Source organism: Budorcas taxicolor, chromosome 3 (assembly GCF_023091745.1).
Source record: "Budorcas taxicolor isolate Tak-1 chromosome 3, Takin1.1, whole genome shotgun sequence".
Classification (NCBI taxonomy): Eukaryota; Metazoa; Chordata; class Mammalia; order Artiodactyla; family Bovidae; genus Budorcas; species Budorcas taxicolor.
This window is the reverse complement of record NC_068912.1, coordinates 19453425-19478818: the sequence shown is the minus strand read 5'-3', so window position 1 is coordinate 19478818 and position 25394 is coordinate 19453425. Positions and strand designations below refer to the sequence as shown.

The 25394-nt window shown below is 54.6% G+C and overlaps 2 protein-coding genes across 3 annotated transcripts in view; one reads left to right on the top strand and one right to left on the bottom strand.

Annotated features, from left to right (window-relative positions):
• SNX27 (sorting nexin 27) overlaps positions 1–4294 on the top strand; it is an 81332-nt gene extending 77038 nt beyond the window's left edge. The window contains exon 12 of one of the 2 annotated variants that reach the window (XM_052636941.1): positions 3518–4294. In XM_052636941.1, the coding sequence (XP_052492901.1) occupies positions 3518–3562 (45 nt within the window). In that variant the 3' untranslated portion in view covers positions 3563–4294. Of the gene's footprint in view, positions 1–401 lie in introns of both variants that reach the window. The other variant, XM_052636940.1, reaches the window with a different exon arrangement.
• Positions 4295–11925: 7631 nt separating this feature from the next.
• CELF3 (CUGBP Elav-like family member 3) lies at positions 11926–24886 on the bottom strand. The gene is made up of 12 exons (XM_052636906.1): positions 24742–24886; positions 23453–23535; positions 18288–18336; positions 17823–17951; positions 17622–17701; positions 16110–16253; positions 15856–15997; positions 14243–14392; positions 13764–13829; positions 13345–13473; positions 12976–13119; positions 11926–12053 (listed from the first exon to the last, which is right to left on the bottom strand). Exons 1-12 carry the CDS (start codon positions 24884–24886, stop codon positions 11926–11928), a joined length of 1389 nt encoding a protein of 462 aa, XP_052492866.1.
• Positions 24887–25394: the final 508 nt, after the last annotated feature.

Below are 25394 nucleotides of genomic sequence, written 5' to 3'. Positions count from 1 at the left end.
CAAGAAGATGTTTTTGAGGTTCAGAAAGTAAAGTAAGGAATATGAACATTTATATTCTTGGTTTTGTAGGAGGCACACAGGGCTCTGGGGATCAGATCTGGATTCTCTCCTAGCCATTTTTCTCTCTGTGATTCTGTTCAAATTGGCCTCCCTGGATGTCAGTTTTCTCATCTTTTCTTATCTGTGAGACTGAAAGACTGAGCCAGATAAGTAACATCCTGGGTCCCTTCCAGCTCTAAAAGGCTGTGACTCTTGGTGGAAAGTTGTGTCCAGTGAAGAGGCCCATCGTGTCGAGTCGAGTCATCCAGTCGTACATTTTCTGTGTGAGGGGTTGTCTCTGGATGGGAGGAGGTGAAGACACCTGAGGCTTCCCAGTAACTCTTGTCTTTTTTTCCTTTCAGAACATTTTCCAGATGGCGAGGTCACAGCAGAGGGATGTGGCCACCTAGCCTCTCATTACCCTGTTCCTTCTCTTCACCCTCATCCTCTTATCCCTTTCATCTCCCATGTCAGACAGAGTAACCATTAACACAAAAGAAGAGAAAAAGGAAAAAAGTCATCATATTCAAAAGCCCTAAACTAAGTGTCATTAATAATCCCTCTGAGTTTCATATCTCTGTAATTGAGCTGGTAGAGAACAATAGATGGGTCAGCACCAGGAGTCAGCTGAGTTAAGACAGGAAAAGAAACAAGCCCAACCAATTCGCCAAAGGGATCTTTGTCCTTTCCTCTGGGCCTCATACCAACAGACTCTCCTTGTACCATATTTTTAGAACTGGAACTATGAACTCCATCCATTTGCACTGTTCAGACATATATATGTATGTATGTAAAAATTATATATACGCAAATTAGCTGCACGTATATACATATATATATTTCTTTTTAAATTTCATATTGATGGCAGTACCTTTTTTAGCTTGTGTTTTTACACACCTTTCACTAGAACTCATGATTTCTCTCTTGCTCTCTTTATTTTGAAACAAACTTTAAAAAGGAAAAAAAAAAAAAATTTACAGGGAAAAATACCTCTCCTCATGAAGGACTCGAAAAGTTTACAACCTGCTTGGGTTTTCCCCCTTTTTTGTATTGAATGAAGATTTTGGACCATGGGTTGCCATAGAGTCTGAGGAGCAAGGAGCATAGTTTCTTTTATCTTCAAGAGGCTGCTGGGGAGGAGAAAGAAGTGTGTTTTTCAAGGGCAGTGGGGCTGCAGACCTGCAGGGAGCGTCTGAAGACTTGGTGTGGTCTCTCTTGATTCCAAGACAACGTTCCTGGTCCGTTTCTTTCTCTTCCACTCATGGCTCTTAGCCACATTCCACATCTTCCTGCTTCCCATGGGCCCCCTGTGTGCTTCTCCTCAGCAGGCCAAGAATGAAGGGGAAGGGGGGCTCAGGAGGTTGATGCCCAGACCCCTGAAACACCTCATGGTCATGATTGCCCATTTCTCTGCTGTTTGTAAAGCAGGGATTGTGCTCGGGACCAGAGTCAAAGCTGATACCTTTAGGCACAAAGATTGGACTTAGATAGGGGAGGAAAGAAGAAAGGCGCTGTGTACGTAAGCTTCTTCCTACTCCGTTCCTGACCGGTAACACCGTAACTTAGGTTCTCTGTGACTTCCTTAAACAACCATGTTGGGGAAGGATCTGACCATATCCCCAAAGCCTTGGGAAAACTTGGAATGGGTCAGTGATCTGAGCCAAGCAAAACCATAACCCGTCTAAGCCAGCTGAGGACCCAGGAAGGAACAGTAGGAATATGGTTAATTTGGGTTGGATCTCAACTTTTAATTAAAAGGAGATTGAAGGAAAATATTTTTGCCCCTTAAAAGATCTCCTCATCTGACCTTGCAGTTAGACCTTTTGAGACCTAAGAACTGCATTCCTGGGTCTGGGGCCAGGGCTGACTGGGGGTTGAGAATGGCGCTCTCGCAAAGACTGCTCTCCTGACGTGAGAGCAGCAGGAGCAACATTCGCAACCCCCAGGCTCCAAAGAGATGGTGTTGAGAGCTCTTAGTCAGGCTCTGCTGCGTCTGAAACACATCTTTGAGCCTCTTTTACTTTTTTCTGTCTCTGCCTTCTGCACAAAAGCCTTCACAGAGTGGCATCTTTTGCTTTGTCTAACTGGGAGGCAACCATAGTTGGCTGTAGTCACTGAGCGGTGTTGGGGTGGTTTGAAGTTTCTTTTTCTGTAACTTGTTTCTGCAGGTGGTTGTGAGGTGCTTTACTTTCTCTCTCACTCTGTTACCCTGGCAGGCACTTGCCCCGGGGGGTGTGGTATCATGTAGGACATCCTGTCTTTCCTCACATTCTCCAAACCAGGCGGGAACGCAGAGTGCAAACTGTAAGGAAGCTGTGTTTAAAGTCGCAGAGAGTGAGCCCTGCTTTGGAGGCTTTGGCACAGAATTTACTTCTTCTGGCATAAATGAATTTAATAATGAGCCAGAGGACCATGGGAAGAAGATATGTTGATTGCCCACTCCAAGGAGCTGAAGAGGTTTTTGGCCCCAGCTCTGTTCACACTTTAAAAATAGCAGTTTGCTCCTATTCTGTCAGAGTGGGAAAGGAATGAACAAATCCTGGAGTCCATGGGAAGCCCAAAGGCTGCCCTCCAGATGTGAGAGCAGCGGGGGTGCTCGTAGTGTGTGTTGTTCCCTCCCTCCTGCCCTGACCTGGCACTCATTTGGCACTTGGAGATTGGGTGGGGCCCATTGGATGGTTAGCCTGTCGGGAGAATATGTTAAGGGCCAGCCCCTACTTGAGGCTTCCCCAGCTTGGGGAGAAAGGGAAGGAGGGAAGGCCCAGAGGAAGGCTTTCTCGGCTCTCCCACTCACAGCAGGTGTCCTGCGATGGAGGCAGAGGTCTCGGGGGCTGTGCAGCTCCTAGGGTCAAGCTCTTCTTTGCATGAAGTAGTGTTCGTGTGATACCCTTTCCCTCTTAACTCTGCATTTCCTTTCTCGAATCCCTACTATCTTTCTCAGTCCTGGGTTCTGCTCAGGGAGGCTTCTCCACAGTCTTTTTTTTGCAAATTGTCTCCAGGAAATGGAGAGGTCCCCCTGCACCCTGCTTTGCCTGCAGCAAAGCCAGCAGGTTCGCCCTGGTCTTCTCCCCTTTCACCCCCACAGAGAGTTCCCATCCTCTTTGATAAAAGCTCAGAGTTGTCATGGGTCAGGAGAAAATGCAGGCCCTGAGAAGCCTATCTCTGTAGGAAGTTTACCTTGGCCTGTGCTTCGGGTTTTCTGCTCTTCATAGTTTAATTTTATTCCCCATTTTTCTCCCCTCCCCTTGCTCTAGGTCTAAGCTCAGCACAGGTGCGTGCTCAGGGCAGCTTCTAGGCCTGGACAGCTCTCAGGGAGGAATTAGGTAAATGTTCCGCATCCCCATACCTGGCCCATCTGGTTTCATCCTTTGCCCAGGCCAGTAGCTTTGGGTCACTCCCTCTTGTACCTCCAAATCCAGTGCTTGGAGCAGCAGGCCAGGGCTCTGATGGGAGGTGACACCTCTGTCTCTCATTTCAGAATTTGCCAACTCGGGGACCTGGCTCTGGAAGGCAGTTTTCTTAAAGGGGATGGCATCCTGGGTGACCCGAAGTCTCCAAACCTAGAGGGACAGCGGTGCCCTCCCTTCTGTTCTTGGTGTTCTCTGGATTGATTCAGCAGTAGAAACCACTTGGTCTGTTGGGCCCCAGCATACCCGCTATGTTCCTTCCAGATTCACGGTGTCACATTAGCTTCCCTTTGGAAGGGTGATGTGGTTGAATACTCAGAGAGAAGAGGTGGTGGGTGTGCGTCGTTAGTCCCCCACCTTCCGGTTTCACCTCCTGCCTTCTTCTTCCTCTAAACCTGAGCACGTCATGCCAAGGCTCACTCATATACACAGTGGCGTCAGCTCACTCCTCAGGAGTCATCTAGGATGTGTGGGAAGCTTAGGGTTGTGGGGAGGAACAGAATCGAAGAGGGGAGTGATGTGGGTGGAGGCACTGGCCAACTGCTAAACTTGGACACCAGTTTTATATCACGCCCCGTTTGTAAGCCAGTGAGCTGGGCTTCAGTTTTCCCCAAACCATGCACACTTTTAATTTATTTGAGAGAAACTCTAATTGTATTTTCACTGCAGTATCTTGTATTTTTGATTTGTGATTTAGGAAATGTGAAGAGAAAATACACAGACACGTAATGGCTAACAGTGTTTCTTTCATTCCTTGTTATAGAGCTAACCACTCTAAAATTGTTTGGTAATGTCACTTAGTGTAATTAATTGTAACATATTCTTTTAAATAAATTGATTTATTGATGAAACTATTCTCTGGTGTTCTTGACTACAGTCCTTTGGGTTGTGTGGGAAGAGGTGAGGAAGAATGTTTGAGGTTTGAGTTTGGGTGATGCATCTGAAGATGGGGAGGAACGTGTAACTGGCTCTCCTGCGCAACTAGTGAGGCGGATGTTTGAGAGCAGGAGTTGGGGAGAGGCGAAAGAAGGAGAAGGAGAAAGGAGAAGCTGGGAGGCCCCTGGTCCACAGTTCAGTTTCCAGAAAGCTCCTCCAGCTCTCAGGATTGGTTGTGCCAGTCCACTCGAGCTCCACGCTGACTCACAGGACGTCTCTCCCTCAGCCTGATGTAGAGTCTGGCAGAGCCCTTGGGACAGGTTTTAGCACTGTCCCCCTGGCCCAGCAACATGTATTTTCTTTTTCGCTTTTCAAGTAACAGGAAACTTCCCTCTGGAATCTGAACTGAAAGGTACATATCACCTCTCCTGAGTGCCAGCTCAGTCCTGTGTACTCCGGGTGATTGGAGTCCCTCACACATGTGGTCTTGCTTGTTTTTTGCTCTTGCAGAAGAATCTCAGGTGCTATGGACTGAGTTACCTATACTTTAGAATCCCTGTTCTACTCTGTGTTAGTTTCTGGGCTGAATCTGTTCTGAAAATTTCAGTGTTTTTGTTTGGTTGGATGTTTTAAATTATTTTTATAATCCCGAGCCACATGCTTTTGCTCCTTGATTAGAGTGCATGAGAGCAAGAAGTAGTTTGACATTTTGTTTGGCAGTTCGGGCAGAGACATTGCGTGGGTCTCTCACTCAGCCGCCAGTACTAAATGAAATTTGGTACATATTAAAGTCCTTGATGCTGGGAAAGATTGAGGGCAGAAGGAGAAGAGGGCGTCAGAGGATAAGATGGCTGGCTGGCATCACCAATGCAGTGGACATGAACTTAGGCAAACTTCGGAAAATGGTGAGGGACAGGGAGGCCTGGCGTGCTGCAGTCCATGGGGTCGCAGAGAGTCGGACACAACTGGGCAACTGAACAACAACAAATACTACTGTGTTAATTGGGAAAAGCAGTTTTTTTATTTAATGGGGAACAGAGAGGTAGAAGGTGGAACTCCAGAGTTAGAATAACAGAAGGTAAAGTCAAACATTTACTGATTATCTGCTTTGTGCAGAGTGTTGTGTTAGATGCTGCGATAGATACAAAAGCAAAGTGAGGAACTCTACCAACTTTGAGGCTCCTGGAGGAATGGCCGTGATCCCCAGCTGCGGAAGGGTTCAGTGGCAAAAGGACTAGAAAAGATGGGAGAAAGAGCTTTGGATGAAAGCAGTTAAATCTTGATGAAGAAAATGGTATTTTAAGTGAACTGTTTAGAAGGAGCAGGATTTCAACAAGAAGGCATTCAGCGAACCTCGTTGAGCTGTTATGTGCCAACACTAGTAATTGGGAATGAAAATACATGGGTTGGAGGCATTAAATACTTGTCTAGACAACAACAAACAGTTCTATTTGATTAGAATTTAAGGTGTGTATAGGACTAAAATGGAAGATAAGCCTCTGAAAAGCCTTGAATGCCAGGTAAAATCTCTACATTTTTTTTAAAAAAGAGAATTTCCCCAGTGATCCCCCGGTTAGGACTCCGTGCTCTCATTGCTGAGGACCCAGGTTCAGACCCTGATTGGAGAACTAACAAACACCCCAGAAACCACACAGCATGGCCAAAAAATAAAAAAGAGAAGTTTCATCTTTCATCAGCTGCAGTTGAGAAACTTTGATGTTGCAGAATACATACAGAGGGATCAGTTAGTAGGAGACTCTCTTGATTAGTAAGTGGATGCAGTAATAACTTGAAATGAGGGAAATGAATATGAAAAAACTATGGAAAATCATTTATGATTTAGCATTAAACATTGAGTATACTTGAGAGTAGTAAAAGATTCTCAAGGTTTCATGGCTCAGTGGCAAATGGATATATTTAAGATGTGAAACTTTGGGAAAGAAAATATTTTAGCTTTGGACCTGTTACAATTTAGGTGTGTGTGAGAAATCTAGATACAGGTGTCTGGCAGCTATTTCCTGTTTACCAAGCACCTCCTAATGTTCTGGGCACTGATTAGGATGGTGGGGACATGGCAGATGAACAAGGCAGAGTAGATATCTGTGAATGAATTTGTAGAAGATGGATGACTTCTCTGGAGAACAGGAGGGGAGATGTGGAGATGGGTGGGGAGGAAACTAGATCTCCGGTGGGTGAGGAGAACCTGGACAGTGCTGATGGCGGTGAGATGGAGAAAGACGTAAGTGAGAGCGAGCTGGTAGGGCTTTGCAGTTGGGTTGGATCTGAGACATGAGAGCAACGGTGTGATTGCAGTTTGGGCCGGGCCAGTTCACAGTGAGGCTCTACTGGTAAGGAGGACGGAGGGAGGAAAGGCACCACCGAAACAGAGTTCAGGAGAAACAGCAGGTTAGAAACATGTATCCGGCCGTCATCATCTTTGAGTAAAGAGAAGATGCAACCGCATTTATGAGGAGCAAGAGGAAGCCGACTACTCAGGAAGATAGACTGAAAGAGGAGCCAGAGAGGGGAGAATCTAACAGCTGGGAGCTTGAGCCAGGGCTGCTCAAGTTCTCAAATTTGGAAAAGGGAATGAAGTTTGCTTGGCCAAGAGTGAGAATTGCTTCAGTCACAAACTCAAGCGGCCAAGGCTGTGAAAGCCTTGGAAATTTTAGCAGGAGAATGAAAAGACATTGGAGAGCCTGAAAATCATAGAGGGACTCAAGCTACTGAAGAGTCCAACCCTAAAGAAGCGAGACACCTTGTATTACATTCATATATTTTAAAGATCTGAAAATATAGACGGGATGGGAATGCACTGAAGGAATGGTGGGACTTTTCCCTTACCACATACCACAGGCCCCTCCCAACTGAGGATATTTTCCTAAATGTCTTTTTATCTCTAAAACTAGAAGGCTTCCCCAGTCCCTGCTATTAACCTGTCCACTCCACTCTTCTGCCTTGTTATTTTCCTTCTCTCTTCTCTTCATGCTGCCATAAACATTTGAACAGTAACTTGATTATTTTAGAAGAAACTAATGCTGTTTCCTCTTGTTTGGCTTGAAGGTAAGTGATCCTGTTGTCATCATTTCCTGTTTCTTATGCATTTTATTACTGAGGCCTCTTCTGCTCAGAAGAGAGGTTAGTGAACTTCATTAGCTAACAGAACTACCTCTTCTTTAGACCTTTCCTGCTATGTTTGAAGCAGTATGATGTCTGAAAAATCTGTGTTCATACAAGTTAGGAGCCCCCTTTTCAGTTTCAGGTGGCCTCCTTTGTTTTGCCATCAAAGGGCCTGGAGAATCTTGGTCCAGATGTTCTGATTCCTCAGAAGAACCCTGTGTCTTCTTCATCCCCATCATTCAACCTGACTTGCCTAATGCTTCTCTGGAGAAAAACTGGCTGCAGCCTTGAGGGAGGCAGGACAGCACCAAGCAGTGACAAGCAATGAATGCTGCCTTCCCTGTTTGTGTGAAGGGAAAGATGCCAGGAAGGGGACCTTCCTAGTCCCCCCAGTCCCCAAATCTCAGGAGATCCCAGCTGTCAGTAAATCACTCTGGAGGTGCCTTTTGGTTTAAACCCAACCTTCCATCTTTCTGTCCTGACCCAGAAACTGTTGCAAAGCCACAGTGAGCAGCTCAGGGGAAAATTCACAATGTTAATTCCAACTCTGGTGATCCTCCTTGTGCACACCTCATCCCATCTCTGACCACACACACACACCCATGTCTCTGTTTGAGATTTCATATGCTGAGGACTTGGCTCAGAATCCTGAGTAAGTCCCATCCCTGCTGTCTTACCAAGCCAAGAGACGTGTTTTTTTCTTGAAACAGTGTCCACAGATAGTCCCTCCAGTGCCACACGTTACTTCTTTTTCTGCCTCTTCTTAGTTTGGGGCAGTTTAAGAAAAGGCAGAAGTATGGGGCATCGATGGGGGGTGAGTTGTGGGGAATAACACATCCTTGTCCTCTCACGGAATAGCTCTGGCCTGAGGCCAGATCTAGGCTGGAAAGTGAGCGAGTTTATAAGTAGAATGCCGTGAGGGTGAGGTTGCAGGTAGCCGCCTAGAACGAAATGGCCCATATGTTGTGAAGTTAAAGACAACACCTGTGTGAACCCCAGCAGGAAAGCAGTTTACAGAGTGGAATCTAGAAAAGCGAGAGACCTAGGGCTAATGCATCCATTTCCTGCTTGATAGGAGTCACTGCTCTGGCCTGCTAGATACTTCTTGGGATCTTTGCCTCAGGTCACAGACAGGTAGTTGAAGGTGTGAAACAAGTGCGTCTTGGGCTTTGGGGCCTGGGTTCCATTGCTGCACCATCCCTTCATCACTCTGTGACGCTGGGTAAGTGAGCTCACCTCCACATCCTCCATTTCCCTGTCTAAAATTATATCCTGCCTCATGTCATCAACTCAATGGACATGAGTTTGAGCTGAGCAAACCCCAGGAGCTAGTGAAGGACAGGAAAGCCTGGCATGCTGCAGTCCATGGGGTAGCAAAGAGTGGGACACGACTGAGCAACTGAACAACAAGAACATAGGGTTGTTGAAATGAGGAAATGCACATTAAGGGCCTAGAAGAGAATCAGGTAGGTACAGAGCAATTGCATTATAAACGGAGGTGGCACACTCCGCTCCCAGCATCCCACAGCTCCCCCATGTGAATGAGGGACAAGTGGAGGTCTGAAGTGTGAGGCCGCATGTCCTCAGCCTTCAGATGGACAGGTCCGGCTATGGGAAAGAGGCCTGCTGACCTGCTTTCTCCCTTCTGTGCCTGCTCTGTAGAGCATTCCAGAACTAAGCCCAAGAGAAGGGCAGAGGAACAAGATCATGAAGGCATGATCAAGGCCTAGACTGTGCTCGAAGGACTTCCTATGAGGAAGTCTGGGCCTTGCTCATGGAGTTTTCTCTCCCCAACCTCACCCTCTGTACCTCCTTCTCCCCCCACCCCCTGTGGGCACCAGATACCCTACCTCCATCCTTCCAAGACACTTATTGGAAGCTTTTAAACTTTTTTCTTTATTTAGACAGAAAAGACCAACTCTTTAAAAGTAAAATGCAATAAATAAATAAGTTAAGCATAGAGAAGTGTCTGAAACTGACTCCCCACTCTTCCCTTACCACTCCCCCCCCCCCACCCCATTTCTGTTCCCTAAAACTTCTTTCTAAAGAAAATGATCAGGTAATAAACCCTTTGAGCCCGCCCCACACCCCTCCTCCCAAATACCCAGTTACCCCCCAAAGCAAAGGGAGAAATCAAGAGAGAGAAAAAATCCAAGGGAAATATTGTCTAAACTCCCAGAAAGAGAGATGGCAGCGTCCGGGCTGGGCCGGGCTGGATAACGCACGGGTGGTAGTGGTATTTACACGGAGGGGACCAGCAGAGACTGTAAACATTTTTAGGGGTTTGGGGGAGGTCTTTTCCTCATGAAAGGAGGAGGGTCTCTGTGGCTGACTGGCAGAGAGGCAGCCCTCAGGGCTCCCCAACACCCTCCTTAGGGGGGCCCTCAGGGGAGGCAGTGTTTTAGGGCTGGGAGCCCAGGGTTAAGGGTTATCCTACCTCAAGCTGAGGGTGGCAGGGAGTGTGAGAACCAGCTTCTGAGAAACCCCTAATGTGGGGAAGAGGCTGGGGTGAGGTGGGTGGGGAGCGTGTCGGAGGCCCCCGCTGCCCTCCCGGGCCACACAGGTAGACGAGGCCCACTGGTCGGGGAGGCAGGTGCGAAAGCTGGGCACAGGAGGCCTCTCACAGGAGCCTCAGCAGAAGGCAGATAGCCCCGAGCCTTCGAGCCTGGTCCACGCTCCCTCACAAAAGGCCAAAAGGGCACCTGGCAGGAAAAGGCCCTTTGGGGGAAGCGGGGTGATGGGAGTGGGCCGGTGTCCTGTGCCCCCGGGGCCACGAAGCAGCGTTTGCCCCAGAGCCCAGACAAGGCCCAGGGCGGATGTGCAGAGAGGGCCGGGGCCAGCCGTGGGGAGAGGGGTGAGGCGCCCCTTCCTCTGGTGTCTCCAGACCTGTGAAGGAAGGAAACACAGGTGAGGCTGGGGGGAAGATGGCAGCGGATGCAGGTCACAGGCCCTGGGGTCAGAGGGAGCCGGGGACGCTGAGGAAGGCAGGTCATCAGGAAGGCCTCGGTCCAAACTGAACCGTCTGGCCCCCCAGCCATTCGACAAGGGGCCAGGGTGGAGGAGAGGAGATGGAGGGGTGGGGCAGATGATACAGGAAACGGAAGGATGTTAGGAAGGAAATACTCAAACAGCCCGTGAGAAGAAAGGCTGGAGGGTGTGGAGACAGGGGCCAGAGGAGGAGAGGCAAAGACACAAGATGACACACAGGCAGGCAGAGGGGACTCAGAGGAAGGAGGGCGAGGTATAGGGACAGACACCTGGAAAAGAGCAAGGGGGCGTCCGCAAAAGGGCGGCAGAGCAGGCCGGGGCGGAGCCGGGGCTGCGGTCTCATGGGGTGAGACCCGCCCCAGCCCCTAGGGGGTGCTCTCATTCCTTTTAGAAAAGGAACAAAGAAAGCCAGAGAGAAATGCACGGAACACAGACCACAGTCACCAACCACTGTTGACCAAGCACGTCCCGCGAGCTGCCCCCGGCCCTGACCCTGGGCTGGGGGGCGCTTCCCTCCGCGGCCCCCTCCCCAAATAACAAACAATCGGCTCCAAAGACAACACGCTCGTTCCATGCAACTTACAGGGGCCCGGAGCAGGGGTCCGGGGATGGGGGCTTCGGCCGACAATGGACACGGGCCCTGGGCTGGGGGGCCCCCAGGGTGGGGGGGAGTTAAGCAGCCAGGATTGGGGGGAAAGGGGGAAAAACAGAAAATGTGGGTATTGTTCTTGGGTTGTGTTTTTTTCAGGGGTTTGGTCCAAAAGAGATTAAACAACACAAAAGTAATCAAAGCTCACAGCTCTGTGGCCATGAGGTTGGGGTGGTGGCGGGCAATGGGGAGGAGGGGGCCTGTTACGTAAAATTCACAGGCAGTCCAGCATTCCAGCCACCTCACCTGAACCAAAGGTACTTCCCAGAGGCCTGACACTCAGACTCCCCCCAATCTGTTCTGTCACTCTCCCCTGTCCCATGGGTCTACTGCTACCACTTGGGGTCCAGGGCACCAGGACCTGATGTCCCCACTTCTCAGGACAACAGATATTCTAGGAGCCAGTGATTTTAGGACCCTCCAGTATCCTAAACCAGTCCCCCTAGTCCCCAAACCCTACTCCCCTAATTCTACTCCATCCCAAAGGAAAACCAGAAAGAGAAACACATAGACACATGGACACTGACCAGACAAACGAGACCAGATACTGGGGAAGTTCTAGGGAGTGGACACAGATAGATACAGACTTGGCTCTCTCTGGGGTCACAGTGCGCGCGCGCGCGCGTGTGTGTGTGTGTGTGTGTGTGTGTGTGTGTGTGAAAGAGAAAGTGAAAGAGAGAGACCTGGGTGATTGAAAGCAGCTGAGGAAGCTGCTCCAGGTCCCCGAAGTGCCCAGAGCCAGGGGTGGGCATCCCTGAGGGGGCTGGGAAAAGGGGTGGGGGCCCTGGCTGCAGTGTGAGGGGCTAGAGAGCTGACAGGACGGGAGCGGGACCCACCTGGGTGCCCTCAGTAGGGCCGATTGGCATCCTTAGGCCGCTTTAACTGGACTTTGAGGCGCTTCATGCCAATCTGGAAACCGTTCATGGCCTGGATGGCAGCCTGGGCGCTGGCTGGATTGTCGAAACTCACAAAGCCTAAGGTGAGAGGGTCATAAGGCCTGGCCTAGCCCCCCTCATTCCCCTGAGCTTAGGCCAAGGCCTACCCTTTGCTTTCCTGAAATCACCCTACTTTTTCCATGTCTCCCAAATGCCCAGAAACTGCCCAGCACACCGGAGGCTTTCAGTAAGTAGTAGCTGAGTGGATGAGTCCAGTCCACCCTCTTGCATACCCCAGGACCTTCGTTTCCGCATTCTTTGAGGGGAAGCTCCCTCCTTGGCCTGGATAGCTCAGAACCTGCCTTTTGAAACTTCCACTCCAGACCCTAAATGACATCTGAAGCCCAGAGGACAAGTACACCCCCTTTGTACCCTGAAGCAGCCTTTCAAAGAATAAAGACAACTAAACCCTGCTCCCTAAGCCTTCCTTTTGAAAACTGAACTACCCCAGCTTCTGAGCCTCTTCCAGTCCTCTTGGAGCATGGATTTGACCAGCTCTTAAAGGAGGAAAGATGTGGTTTCTGGAGGAGGGGATGGGCTTGGGCAGCAGCTGGTATGGGATATCAGGAGTGGAAAAAATGATTCTTTCAGACTCCTAGATGATCTGGATTTCAAATACTGGGCCCATTGCAACCACATGTGCATGTGTGCACGCTAAGTCACTCAGTCATGTCCGACTCTGTGCAACCCTAAGGACAGTAGCCTGGCAGGCTCCTCTGTTCACAGGATTTGTCAGTCAAGAATACTGGAGTGGGTTGCCATGCCTTCCTCCAAGGGATCTTCCCATCCAGGGATCGAACCCATGTCTCTCACAGTCTCCTGCATTGGCAGGCACATTCTTTACCACTAGCGCCATCTGGGAAGACCCACTGCAACCCAAAGTGCCTTCAAACGCATCAGACCTTGTCCTCATCTGGCCAAAAAGCGCTCTATTTTCTCTTTTGGATCGTCGTATACTTACCAAAGCACTTGCTCTGATTGGTGGCTCTGTCAACAAAGACTTTGGCTGAGATGACGTGGCCAAAGGGGACAAACATCTGGAGGATCTCCGAGTCCGTGAACTCCTGGGGCAGGTGGTAGATGAAGATGTTGCAGCCGTCAGGGCCTGGGTGGCAGTAGAGACGGAAGGAGGCGCTCAGTGATGGGGAGACAGACTGCGAGGGGCTGGGGAAGGCAGCCCCCAACGTGTAGGCCAGGGTGCCAGCCACCGCATCTGTCCCCTACCCACTCATCCCCACGCACAGGGCCAGAGGTGGCCTTGGAGCCCACGACAAGGGCACCCCCCTGAAAGCTCTTAGCGGGGATCCCCCCACCCCAGGCCATACCACACCTTCCCGTTGCTGCTGTTGCTGTTGCTGCTGCTGCTGCTGCTGTGGGGGTGGCGGGGGCTGCTGGGCCACCAGAGCAGGAGGCTGTGGGAACGCAGGTGCCACCAGGCTGTAGGCTGCTGGGTAAGCTGCTGGGGGCGGGGGGAGTTGTGGAGAACAGACAGAGTTGATGGGGTTCCTGAGATGCCCCTGCCCCTGGCCCTCCTAACCAACACTGCCCCTCTGCCCATAGGCTGGCGGATGGAGCTGACAGGGATGAGAGGTATCAGGGGAGGGCTGCCTCAGACCATGCCCATGAAGGTGTGTCCTTGCAGGTATGGCCTGAGGTAAGTCTGAGGGGGCGACTGGCAGAAAGCAGGAAGCCCAGGCCTCTTTCCCTCTCGTCAACCCTTCCACCCTGGCTGAGGCCGGGGCTCCTCACCTGTATAGTGCTGCATCCCCGCGTAGGCCTGCTGCAGGGGGTCCACGGGGGCCGCGGGGCTCTGGGCTGGGGAGAGCAGTGCTGACCATGAGGGGGGCTCAGGCAGCGGGGGGCCCCACCTGTGCTTCTGGGAGCCAAGGCCAGGCAGGCATGGGGGGAGAACCTCATGGGAGGGCATGGGGGTGAACTGAGAGGGTGGACATGCACTGAGTCATGGGCAGAAGGGAGAGCCTGGCATCAGCGAGACTTGAGTCGTGGCTGGCCATGCTACCCTGGACAAGTTGCCTCGCCTCTGTATGCCTCAGCTTCCCTGGCCAAGACAGGGAAGGAACATCCCTGCCCTGGGTGACAAAGCAGGAGAAAGCGCCTTGTCACCTCGGAGGCTGGAGAGGAAAGAGGGGTCCTGACTGCCCACAGTGAGAGTGGTAGGGGGGATGGTTGCTGAGGAGAGCAGTGGGCAGGCGGGCAGAGAACCCCACCTGGGTAGGGGTGAACCCCGTTGGGATATAGAGCGTCAGGGGCAGGCTGCCCAGTGGGCTGGGTGGGCACTGGGCTGTAGCCGTTGACGCCCAGGGCAGCAGGGATGGCAGAGACGGGTGTGGCAGCGATGGCAGGAGGCGTGCTGGTTCCTGGGGAGGAGAAAGCAGCACAGACAGGGCAGAAAAGCAGATACAGAGAGATGAAGAGAGATGGTCAGCAAGTCTGGAGGCGGAGGGGAGGAGCAGGCTACTGTCTGACCCCTGACCCCTCCCAGACCCCACGCTTCCCTGAGCGATGCCCGATGCTCTGAGCCCCCCTCCCCACCTGCACCATGTGGAAGCTCCCATGAGCTGCCTCCAGCACCCCAGCCCAGCCCAGCCCAGCCCAGCCCTGCCTGGACCTTACCTGAGGAGGGGGTGATGGGGGTCCCTGTGTCCCCCTCCCCACCTGCACCATGTGGAGGCTCCCCCAGCCTGTCCCCTTCCCCATGCCCTGCCTGGGCCTTACCTGATGAGGGGGTGATGTGGGTCCCTGAGCCCCCCTCTCCACCTGCACCATGTGGAAGCTCCCATGAGCTGCCTCCGGCACCCCAGCCCAGCCCAGCCCAGCCCAGCCCAGCCTTGCCTGGACCTTACCTGAGGAGGGGGTGATGGGGGTCTCTGTGTCCCCCTCCCCACCTGCACCCTGTCCCCTCCCTGTGCGCTGCCTGCGCCTTACCTGGAAGGGGGTGATGGGGGTCCCTGTGTCCCCCTCCCCACCTGCACCCTGTCCCCTCCCTGTGCGCTGCCTGCGCCTTACCTGGGAGGGGGTGATGGGGGTCCCTGTGTCCCCCTCCCCACCTGCACCCTGTCCCCCTCCCTGTGCCCTGGCCTGGGCTTTACCTGGGAGGGGGTGATGGGGGTCCCTGTGTCCCTTCCCACCTACACCCTGTCCCCCTCCCCGTGCGCTGCCTGCGCCTTGCCTGGGAGGGGGTGATGGGGGTCCCTGTGTCCCCCTCCCCACCTGCACCCTGTCCCCTCCCCGTGCGCTGCCTGCGCCTTACCTGAGGAGGGGGTGATGGGGATCCCTGTGTCCCCCTCCCCACCTGCACCCTGTCCCCTCCCCGTGCCCTGCCTGGGCTTTACCTGGGAGGGGGTGATGGGGGTCCCTGTGTCCCCCTCCCCACCTGCACCCTGTCCCCCTCCCTGTGCCCTGCCTGGGCTTTACCTGGGAGGGGGTGATGGGGGTCCCTGTGTCCCCCTCCCCACCTGCACCCTGTCCCCTCCCCGTGCGCTGCCTGCGCCTTACCTGGGAGGGGGTGATGGGGGTCCCTGTGTCCCCCTCCCCACCTGCACCCTGTCCCCTCCCCGTGCGCTGCCTGCGCCTTACCTGGGAGGGGGTGATGGGGGTCCCTGTGTCCCCCTCCCCACCTGCACCCTGTCCCCCTCCCCGTGCGCTGCCTGCGCCTTACCTGGGAGGGGGTGATGGGGGTCCCTGTGTCCCCCTCCCCACCTGCACCCTGTCCCCCTCCCTGTGCCCTGCCTGGGCTTTACCTGGGAGGGGGTGATGGGGGTCCCTGTGTCCCTCCCCACCTGCACCCTGTCTCCCTCCCCGTGCGCTGCCTGCGCCTCACCTGAGGAGGGGGTGATGGGGGTGGCGATGAGGCCGTTGGCATTGACGGCGGCCATGTGCTGCATCTGCACGGCGGCCATGGTGGCCACGGGGCTGAGGTAGGCACTGTGAGCCGCCACCAGGGCCGCCTGCTGCTGCATTAGCTGGGAACAGAGGAAGGGAGGAGACTGGGGCCCTGCACCCTGATCCGGCTCCCCTCTCCACCCTGGGCCTTGCCCGGGAGGTGGGGGCAGGACCCTGGAGGGAGATGCTCACGGCCTGGGTGTAGGCGCTGTAGGCGCCGAACTGGAGAGCGATGGGGCTGAACATGCCCAGCTGGGTGGCCACCTGCTGCATTCGGCGGAGACCGCGCTCCTTCTCCGTGTCGGCAAACTTCACCACCAGGCTGGATGAGGCACCCTGAGCACCGGCCCACAGGTGGTCAGAGGGATGGAGTCAGCGTCTCTCCTCCCCAGAGCCTTGAGGACCTGGCCTCAGTTCCACCACCCTGGCTTGGCCTCGTTCAGAGGGCAGCCATCATAGCGCCAATGTCAAATGGGGAGGCTTTCATCCTGCCCTCCCCCCATGACAGGTCGTGCAAGAGACCAGGGAAAGTCGAGGAATATGAAGCCATGTTCTGGAAAGGGGAAGATGCTCCCAGAATGCAAAGGGAACTCCTGGCCTCTCCATGCAGATCCTGAGCCGGAAATCATCCCCAGGGTGGATCAGCTATAGCAAATGTTTAACCTCAAGCTCGTCTTGCCTTGTAGCTGCTCCCCGGGGTCCCAGTCCTCACGGTGTGCTCAGTGGACACAGCTCGACATTGAATACCAGCCTACGCTATTAGTAAATAAAAACTAGCCTGGAACATTTGCAAGGATCTTTGTAGAATCCTGGGCTCTGGAACACATTTCTCTATCTGATGCTGTATCCTCTCGCCCAGGTCCCTGCTAAGTGCCTGCTTGTCCAGCCTCTGTTAGAGAACCTGATGGAGTTTGAGGAAACCAAACTCCAAACTTCCCTGGGAGCTAGCTAGTTCCTTTTGAGGGGTTTGCTCTGCTGGGGAGCCCTCTGTGAGAGCAGTCAGCTAGCTGCTGCTGCTGCTGCTGCTGCTGCTGCTGCTATGTCACTTCAGTCGTGTCCGACTCTGTGCGACCTCATATACGGCAGCCCACCAGGCTCCCCCATCCCTGAGATTCTCCAGGCAAGAATACTGGAGTGGGTTGCCATTTCCTTCTCCAATGCATGAAAGTGAAAAGTGAAAGTGAAGTTGCTCAGTTGTGTCCGACTCTTAGCGACCCCATGGACTGCAGTGCATCAGGCTCCTCCGTCCATGGGATTTTCCAGGCAAGAGTACTGGAGTGAGGAGTCAGCTAGCTAATCCACTGCCAATGTGAGGGGAGGGGGTGGGGCAGCAGGGTGAAGGTGTAGAGGGCACCTGGGGCTGCTAAGCAAGCATCCCGATGCCTAGCCAGTGGGGGCGGGGGCTGTGGGGGGGAGGAGGGAGAAGAGGTGAAAAGTGAAGAGGGCTGACGGCTGGAGAAGGCTGGAGAAGAGGGCAAGAACTTTTGGACTGAAGATGGGGGATGGGCATGGGGACAAGGGGAAGAGCGATGGTCTTTCCAAGGGGAAGCGGTCCCTAAGAGGTTTGATTCTTCTGCTAGAAAATTCTTTTTTAATAAATCCAAAGATCCTATCCAGAACAGACTGCCCCCTTTGAGCCAGGGTCTGGTTTGGGCCCAGGGAGGCTGGAAGAGGCCTGAGGGCTAGGGCAGCGGTGAGACTTACCGGCAGGGTCCGGCTGCTGTGAAGGGTGTTGATGGCCGCCTGGGCCTCCGCGTGGGTCTGGAACTTCACGAAGGCGCAGCCTGAAGAGTTCAAGAGGGAGGAGGAAGGGGTGAGTGCCCACCCTGGAGGGTGCCCCCGGGGTCCCCATTGCCCATGGAAGCAGGGAGCGAGGGTCCGGTGGGGGGCGTGCCAGCGGGCTACCTTTGCTGGTGCCGTCTGGGCCCCGGAGCACAGTGCACTCGTCTATGGTGCCGAAGGGCTCGAACATCTTCCGGACGTCCTCATCTGTCTGCTGCTTCCCTAGCATCCCCACAAAGAGCTTCCGGTCTTCTGGCGGGGAGCGCATAGGAGGAGGGGCAGATGCAGGGCCTTGGGGGCACCTCCCTGCCCTGCTCCAGCCTGGGACAGGCAGAGACCCCTCCCCTTCTCCCCTTCACCTCCGCTCTTCCGTGGGACTCCCCTTACCCTGGGGACCAATGGCTCTAGAGAGTGAAACGGGGATGGTTGGGGGATAGGCTACAGTTAGAGAGAGAGGACACCCCGGTTCTGAAGGGCTGACTTACACTCCCCTGTGGGCCTCAGTTTTGCCATCTCAGCAGTGGGCTGGATCACATCCCCTCTGGCCACCCTGACTCATGCCCACCTTTCCAAAGGTACAGAACCTACCTCCTCGGCTCTCGCTGTCGGCTGGCTTGACCTGGATTGGCCTGTTCATCTAAAGGAAAGAAGAGAAAGAACTGCTGGGGACCACTGCTGACTGCCCCAGGTGCCCTCCCCAGGCCAGGACCTGCAGAGAGGCTAGAGGGAGTAAGCCCCAGGCCCAGCCCTCTAAACTCTTGGTGGGAAGGAAGGGATGGGGTTCAGTCTTGTTTGGGATTAGAGGGAGAGGAAGGAGAGGAAGGAGAGGAGGGTGCTCGTGGGGCAGGACTCCAAGCTCAGGTAGGGCCCCAGATGATTCGGCCAAGGAGAGGTGCTGCTCTCCTTAGGGGGAGAGTCGGGCTGCCCACAGGACCCAGGTCCTGGGATAGAGCCCAACCAAGGGCTATTCAGCAAGGCTGCCTCAGTTCTACAAAGTAGGAGCAGCAGAGGCCACCCCATCAAGCAAGCCCCAGGGAAGACTCTAGACTGAAGGAGACCCCACAGATGCTCCGACTTCCGTCTGACCCCTGGAGGTGTGGCTGTCTCTTTTTCTGCCCCCCTACACCCCTTGACCCCAGGGGGAAGGCACTCGGGCAGCACAAAGGGAGCAGATGCCCAGTCTCCGTGGCAACGGGAGAATGCGCGCCATGGCAACCGCCCACTCAGCCTGATTTATCCGTCCCCGTCGCCCTGGCGACCGTGGTGACGTCATCACTTCTGCTGCTCCACACACCCGGAGAAGGAGTGGGGAGGGGGGTGGGAACAGAGTATGTTGGGGGTGGAGGATTTAGTGGGGGCTGAAAGGTGGGGGAGGGGCCCAGGAGAGCTTCCTAATTCTGGAGGGAGGCGCTGAGTAGGCTCTACAGAAGCCATACTGTCCAAGCTCCTGTCTTCCTCTTCCAGATCAAATCCTTGGTGTCTCACTGTCAAGACAGCTCTAGGGGGGGAACGGCTGTCCCGTGCTCCTTTGAGATTCTCTGGGTACCCAGAAGTCCTCCTGAGCTCTCCCTACCCCTGCAGCATCTCCCTTTGTTGAGCTTCCGGTGGAAATGCAGACAGTTCCCTTCTCTGTGTTCCTGTCTGGTGAGAGGATTTGGGAATGACTCCTGCAGGTTGATTTCCTTCACCAGGGTGGGGAGCATCTTAGGAACTGGAGAGGCAGGAGAGGACTCAGTATTTCAGGCCTGAATATATTTTGCTGTTGAAGACTTTGACTGTTGGGGCCACACCTGGTCACCCACTCACCTGCTGGTGGAGCTGCCCTTGTTCTAGTGGCCAAAAAATAAACAGAAGTAACCATTCATCCACGTTCCAAGGGTGGGACCAAAGTTACCCTCAGGAAAAGCACTAGATAGACTTTGAGGGCTGGCCCTGCCACTCACTAGCTGGGTGACCTTGGACATTTCTCTCCTCTAAGCCTCAGCTTCCTCATCTGTGAAATGGGCTGGATCTGGCAGTCTAGAGTCAGGTTCCCCTTAGCCCTAGTGTTCTAACCTTGAGACTTCATGTGTCAGCACATCACCCAGAGACGTGCAGGAATGATAGTTGTCCCTGCCCACTTCTCACATGCACCTTGTTCCCAGGTGGCAGATCATGCCAGTCTGTCCAGCTGGACTCTGCAGGTGAGGTATCTCAGCTCCAGATCCAATCTAGGCCCCACCTCAACCAATGCCTTCTCCCTGTCCACCCCTCCCCCTAGTCTCTGGATCTGAGAGCAGCTGGCAGGGGTGGGTGGTAACAGACACAAAAATCCTCTGGCCAATCTGCCCCAGCTTTATCCTTCAGCAATCTGGGATTATCCCATCGGAGGCTCAATCTCCTCAAGGGCGTGTGTGTGTGTGTGTGTGTGTGCGTGCGTGCGTGCATGCAGCAAGGGGTAGTGGTCAGCCACTCAGGCCTCTCGCTCTTTCACTCTCCTTTTCTGTTCTCTGGTCTAAGTGACCAGGAAGTCCCCTCATGGGCATCTCAGCAGCCAACCTCTCAACCCCACTACAGGAGCAGTAGGACCTGAGCCACAGTGCTGGAGTCACAGGTTTGGGGAATTCTTAGGCTTGGCACTAACCCTTCCCAACAGGACCCTGGGGATTTGCTGTTCTGGTTGAGGATGGGGAACCTGGGATCCAGAGAGAGAGAATGGTGTTCCTGCCCTGCAAGGCTCCCAGGCACAAAAATAGCATATCAATAAATATCCACAGCTGATACAGATTCGCACAAAAACACCCAAGTGCACAGACCACAGCACAGACCACATTGACGGAAGGCTCTCCCCACTCCCCTGCAGACAGCCTTCTCCCTTGATGGCCCCCAGTGCCCCATTCCCAGCCTCTCCTTCTTGGCCTGGCACTTCCTGTGGGAAGCTCAGCCTTTGTTAGCTCAGCTCGGGCACACCTGCCCCCTCCCCTGAGTCCAGCTGGGCCCTGTTTACCTGGCAACCAGGTGCCGGGTGCCTCTCTTCCCTAGCTACTACCCGCCAGGTGATAAGTCCTCCCCAGGGCCTCCCAAAGAAGAAGGGGCTATTTATACTCCAACCAAGTATCTATAAGACCCCCACCAACATGGTCACTTGTAAGTAAGTCCTTCTAACCAATAGCAAAGACCCCACTTCCATGCCCACAGATCTACTTTTTCTGAAGGCAGAGGCCTGGTGCCCTGCCACTCCCAGCTTCAGACTCAAGCCCGGTGTCCCAGGTCACACACAGGCCCTCTCCGTGGAGTCATAATCCTCCTGCCCAACGGCAAGGTGAAGCGGGGACTCATGTCCCCGCCGTGGGATTTTGGCCCAAGTAGAGCAGGAAAGGCAGGCCAGATAAAAGGAGTCCTTCATGCTACCACCTCGAGGAGGCCACAGGGAGAATGCTCACGGAGAGAATTCAGGGTCCTGTGACAGAGCCTCTCCTGGGAACTCTTAGGGAGGAGAGAAGGAAATGGGGTTCCGTGGCCATAGGTCCAGCTCCCATTCTTTAACTCTGTAGCATTGAGCATCACCCAAATATGGCAGTGCCTTCCAGATTCTGGGGTGACAAAGATGGGGGAAAGGAGAGAGAGTCAACGCCCCCATTAAAGAAAGAACCTGCAGAAGGAAGCATGGAGATTAGACAGTAGGGGGAACTTCCCAACACAATTGTGCCAGAGCTGGAGACTGGACACACACATACATTCACACACACACACACACACTTGCACACTCATCTGAAGGAAAACACTGCTGCCAGAAAGGCAGGTGGCTGAGAAAAGACCTGGGGCACACAGAATCAGGCCGAGCTTGGCTCTCCTAGGCTGCCCTGGTCTGCCCCCCATTAGAGGACAGAATCCCTCATTCCCTACTGAAAGCTCTGTGAGGTGCGTCTGGATCCTGTCATCTGGGGCAGGGGCCAGAGTGAGAACTCAGCATCACCTGGGCGCTTGGGGCAGGGCTGGACAATTATTCACTGGGGTGCCCTCCTCACTCACCTCTGAGCCCAGGCCTTACTTCCTCAGGAAGAGGAGGCAGCACCTTTCCATACCCAGGATGGAGCCATGCCCGAGCCACACAGGCGGCTGGAGGGGGACAGGGCCAGGGAGGAAGCCCCCTGCTGGCATAGATGGCCCAGGGGCTCCTGCCCATCCCTGCCGTCTCTCTCACCCATGACCCCCCAACCCTGCTTTCTACCACCTCCCTTGGCCCTCCCCACTCCTCTTTTCACAGGAATTCTGAGATGGGAGACAACAGAAAAAGAGAAAGAGCAATGGAAATGAAAACTGTTGCTCTGTGCGGGGCTTCCACAGAAGAAAGAGAAAAAGGAGGATCGTGAGGTCATGCAATGGAAACCAGGCTTCCTGGAGATGCTTGTGCCCAAACACAAACACACACAGACACACACGAGCACACACACACACACACATGAGCGCACACACACACAGACACACAGATACACACAAATGAGCACACACACACACACGTGCTTCTTAGAAGCCGAGCCTGCTCACACATGCCCAGACCCTTCAAGTCATGGGCCGTGGCCGGGAAGAGAGTGGGTGCAGGCGGGGCCTGGTGGTGGATCTGCTTCCCTAGGGACACTGAGGGTCGAGGGCCACAGAGGGTCACTGAGCCACGGAGGGTGTGAAGTTGGGAGTGATGGAGACAGTTCTGTTTTCCTGGATTCCCCCCAACCCTCTTCCCATCTGTTTTGTCTATTTCCCTCCCTGGCAGAGCTGGAAAAACAGGCTGCATCTCCATTTCCCACACAAGGGAAGGAGAAGGGGATGTGACAGGTGTGTCTCCAGCACTCAGACTGTTCAGCAAATATCGGCTGGAGGGAAGGATGGAGTTAGCTCTCAAGAGGTACTTTCCAGGGGAGGCTGCAGAAGCAGAGAGATACGGAAAAGAAATGGCACATCCTTTCCCCCCAGGATGAATAACTGGGGGCGCAGTCTGAGAGTCGTTATTCTTGTCTTCACCCTCCCCCTACCCAGGCCTGGGACGAGCTGCAAGGATGGCTGAGAGGAAGACAAAGAGCTCTGACCTTGCAGGAGGGAGGCCACATTAGAGGCCACCCTGCCTCCCTAGGCACGCTCGGTGGGGTCAGGCCGGATCCTCCATGCTGATGGCTGCCTGCTCTTGCCTGTTGCCCCTCGCCCCACTCCTCAGGGCTTACTCCCAGCCCAGGCCCACCAGGCCCTGATCCACCCTGATGCCCTGTGACGCTGTTCCTGTGGTTTTTCCTAGGAGATACGAGGTGAGCTTGTTCGACCTCAGAAGTAGCTCAGAGATGCCCATCCAGCGGGCACCAGCTGCTCATCTCAGGGTGCAAGCACCCTTCCCCCATTTCACAGTCAGATTTCCTCCCCAGAGACAGAAAGAGTGCCTGAGCGCCTCCTGCCCCACTCTGCCCTGCACTTGGTGCCCACAGTCTTCTCCCCACACCACCCAGCCAGCCGAGTCCTCCCTCTACATGTGGCCCCAGGGGCGGGTGGGTGGGTGGGGAAGGGGCTGCCTCTGCTGCTGGCAAAGGTTGTGTTTACTCCACTCACTGCTGTTTTCCTTCCATATCGGTGGGAAGAAATGCATGCATCTTCAGCAAGGAGGAGGGGAGCTACCAGGAGGAAGTGACCTCCTAGTGACCAGAGGAGGCGGAAGATATGTTCAGTGTCTTGGGAAGGTGGTGCCCCTTCTACGGCCCTTCTCAGCCCTCTGGCCCTGGAGTGGGACTCACCCCTGGAAGCGTCTTCTGTTCGTGCAGGGCGCTCTGGGCCTTCAGGGCTGAATCGCGGGCACAGTATGTCAGGAAGGCACATCCTGAGGAGGGGCAGGGGCAGAGAGGCCGGGTGGGGGTGAGTTCCCATCTCCCCTCCCTAAAAGGCTCTCCTTCCCCATGAGCCTGAGGACTGGGGAGCTGCTCCCTTCTTGCCCTTCTGCCTGCTGGGGCGGGGAGGTGTCTGAGAGGGGGTGCATGTTCTCCCCAGGAGTCTCTGGGCTGAGGAGGACGGGGCAGAGACCCCGAGACCGGGAGTCTTCCATGGTGAGGTGATGGAAGAGAGAGAAGCCTGGGCTGTCGGAAGCTGGGGCTTTGTGTGGGGGGAGGAGAAGGGGCATGTGATCTCCAGACAAGTACGTGTCTGTGGTTTCCTCTCTTCCTTAGCTGGTCTTCTTTCCCCTTCCTCCTTCGCCTCCACCTCCCTCCATCTTGGTCATCACCCCTCCCCTCTCCCATTTTCCCTATTTCTTCCTTTCTTTCCAACTCCGAGGGTGGAGAGCAGGCTAGAGAAGGAAGGGAAGAGTGGGGCACAGGAGTCCCTGGGCTGGTGGACGGGGAGGCAGTGTGGCCCCTTTGAGCTCCACCACCAGGGGCTCTCCAAAGCCTGACCCCGGACCAGACTGACCCTGGGCCTGACCCTGCTTAGCGGCACAGCCCTGAGGCCTCTCTTCTCCCCCAGCTCCCTTAACTTCCCAGTCCCTACACTTCCCGCATCTTCACCAGCCCATGTCATTCTACAGTCACTCCAGGCCCCTCTCTAGTTCTGGAGCTGCCCTGCCCAGTCCATGAACATCCGTCCACTCTCTCCAGGTTGAGCACATGACCCCAGGTCCATACTTCTGTCCCATTAGTATCTGAGGCTACTAAGACTCTCCTCTTGTGCGTGACACCTCCCTCACACACACACCCCTGCCCACCTTCTGTCCCTCAAACCAGCTCTCTCGTTCCTCCACCCTTCCTTGTGTACACATCCACATCGTCCGCCTCACCTCGGGGAGCCACACCTCTGCAGCCCCTTGACAACTCTTCCCCCAAAGAGGCTCTTCTGAGTCCTCCACCTGGAGTCCCCTGATCACCCTAGCTGAGTTCTCTTCTAGCTCTTCCATCCACACTCCCCATCCCAGGAACTCTTTTTCCTTCCAGATCAGCCTTTTCCAGCCACTCCATCCCTCCAGCCTGGCCTGTCCCCTCCACCCAGCCTCCCAGCCCCCTCCCTGAAGCCTCTCCAGCCTGGCCTGACCCCTCACCCTTGTGCAGCCCGGTGTACTTGTCCTTGATGACAGTCAGCTCGAAGATCCGACCGAACTGTTCAAAGATGGGTTTCAGGTCCTTTTCCTCCAGGTGCCTCGGGATCTGCCCCACAAACAGCTTGATGGCATCCGGTTCCTTCATCAGGGCGGCCCAGGAGAAGGGGCCGAGGGGAGCAGGGAGAGGCCCGAAGGCCAGGGGGAGCTGCCCAGCAAGGAGGCAAGTGGCCGGGGCTGGGGCCCAGCCGAGGCTGGCTTTCCCTGTGGCCCCAACCACAGTGCTAGCAGAGGGGCAGCTCTTCACACAAAGGAGGCCCAGGGAGTTGAAGGCTAGGGGTCAGGGGTCTAGGCAGACACTGTCATGCCACCAGGGGGCATAGCCCAAACAAATGATCTCCCTCCCAGAGAGCTGGCAGAGATCCCAGGATGGGGGGCCGTGTGGCCAAGACCTGGAGGGTCAAGGTGGTAGCAGAGGCACTGGGAACTGGGGGTTGAGATGAGAGCTGGAGGTGGAGGGCAGGGGGGGCCTGAGGAGGGTGACAGGGATGGGAGCTGAGGGCTGAGGATCCTGGTATGGTGGCCAGCAGCGCTGGGAGGGGGGCACTCCTGATGTGGGGCAGGTGGAGTTCTCCTTGGCTTTCCTGGAGGACACC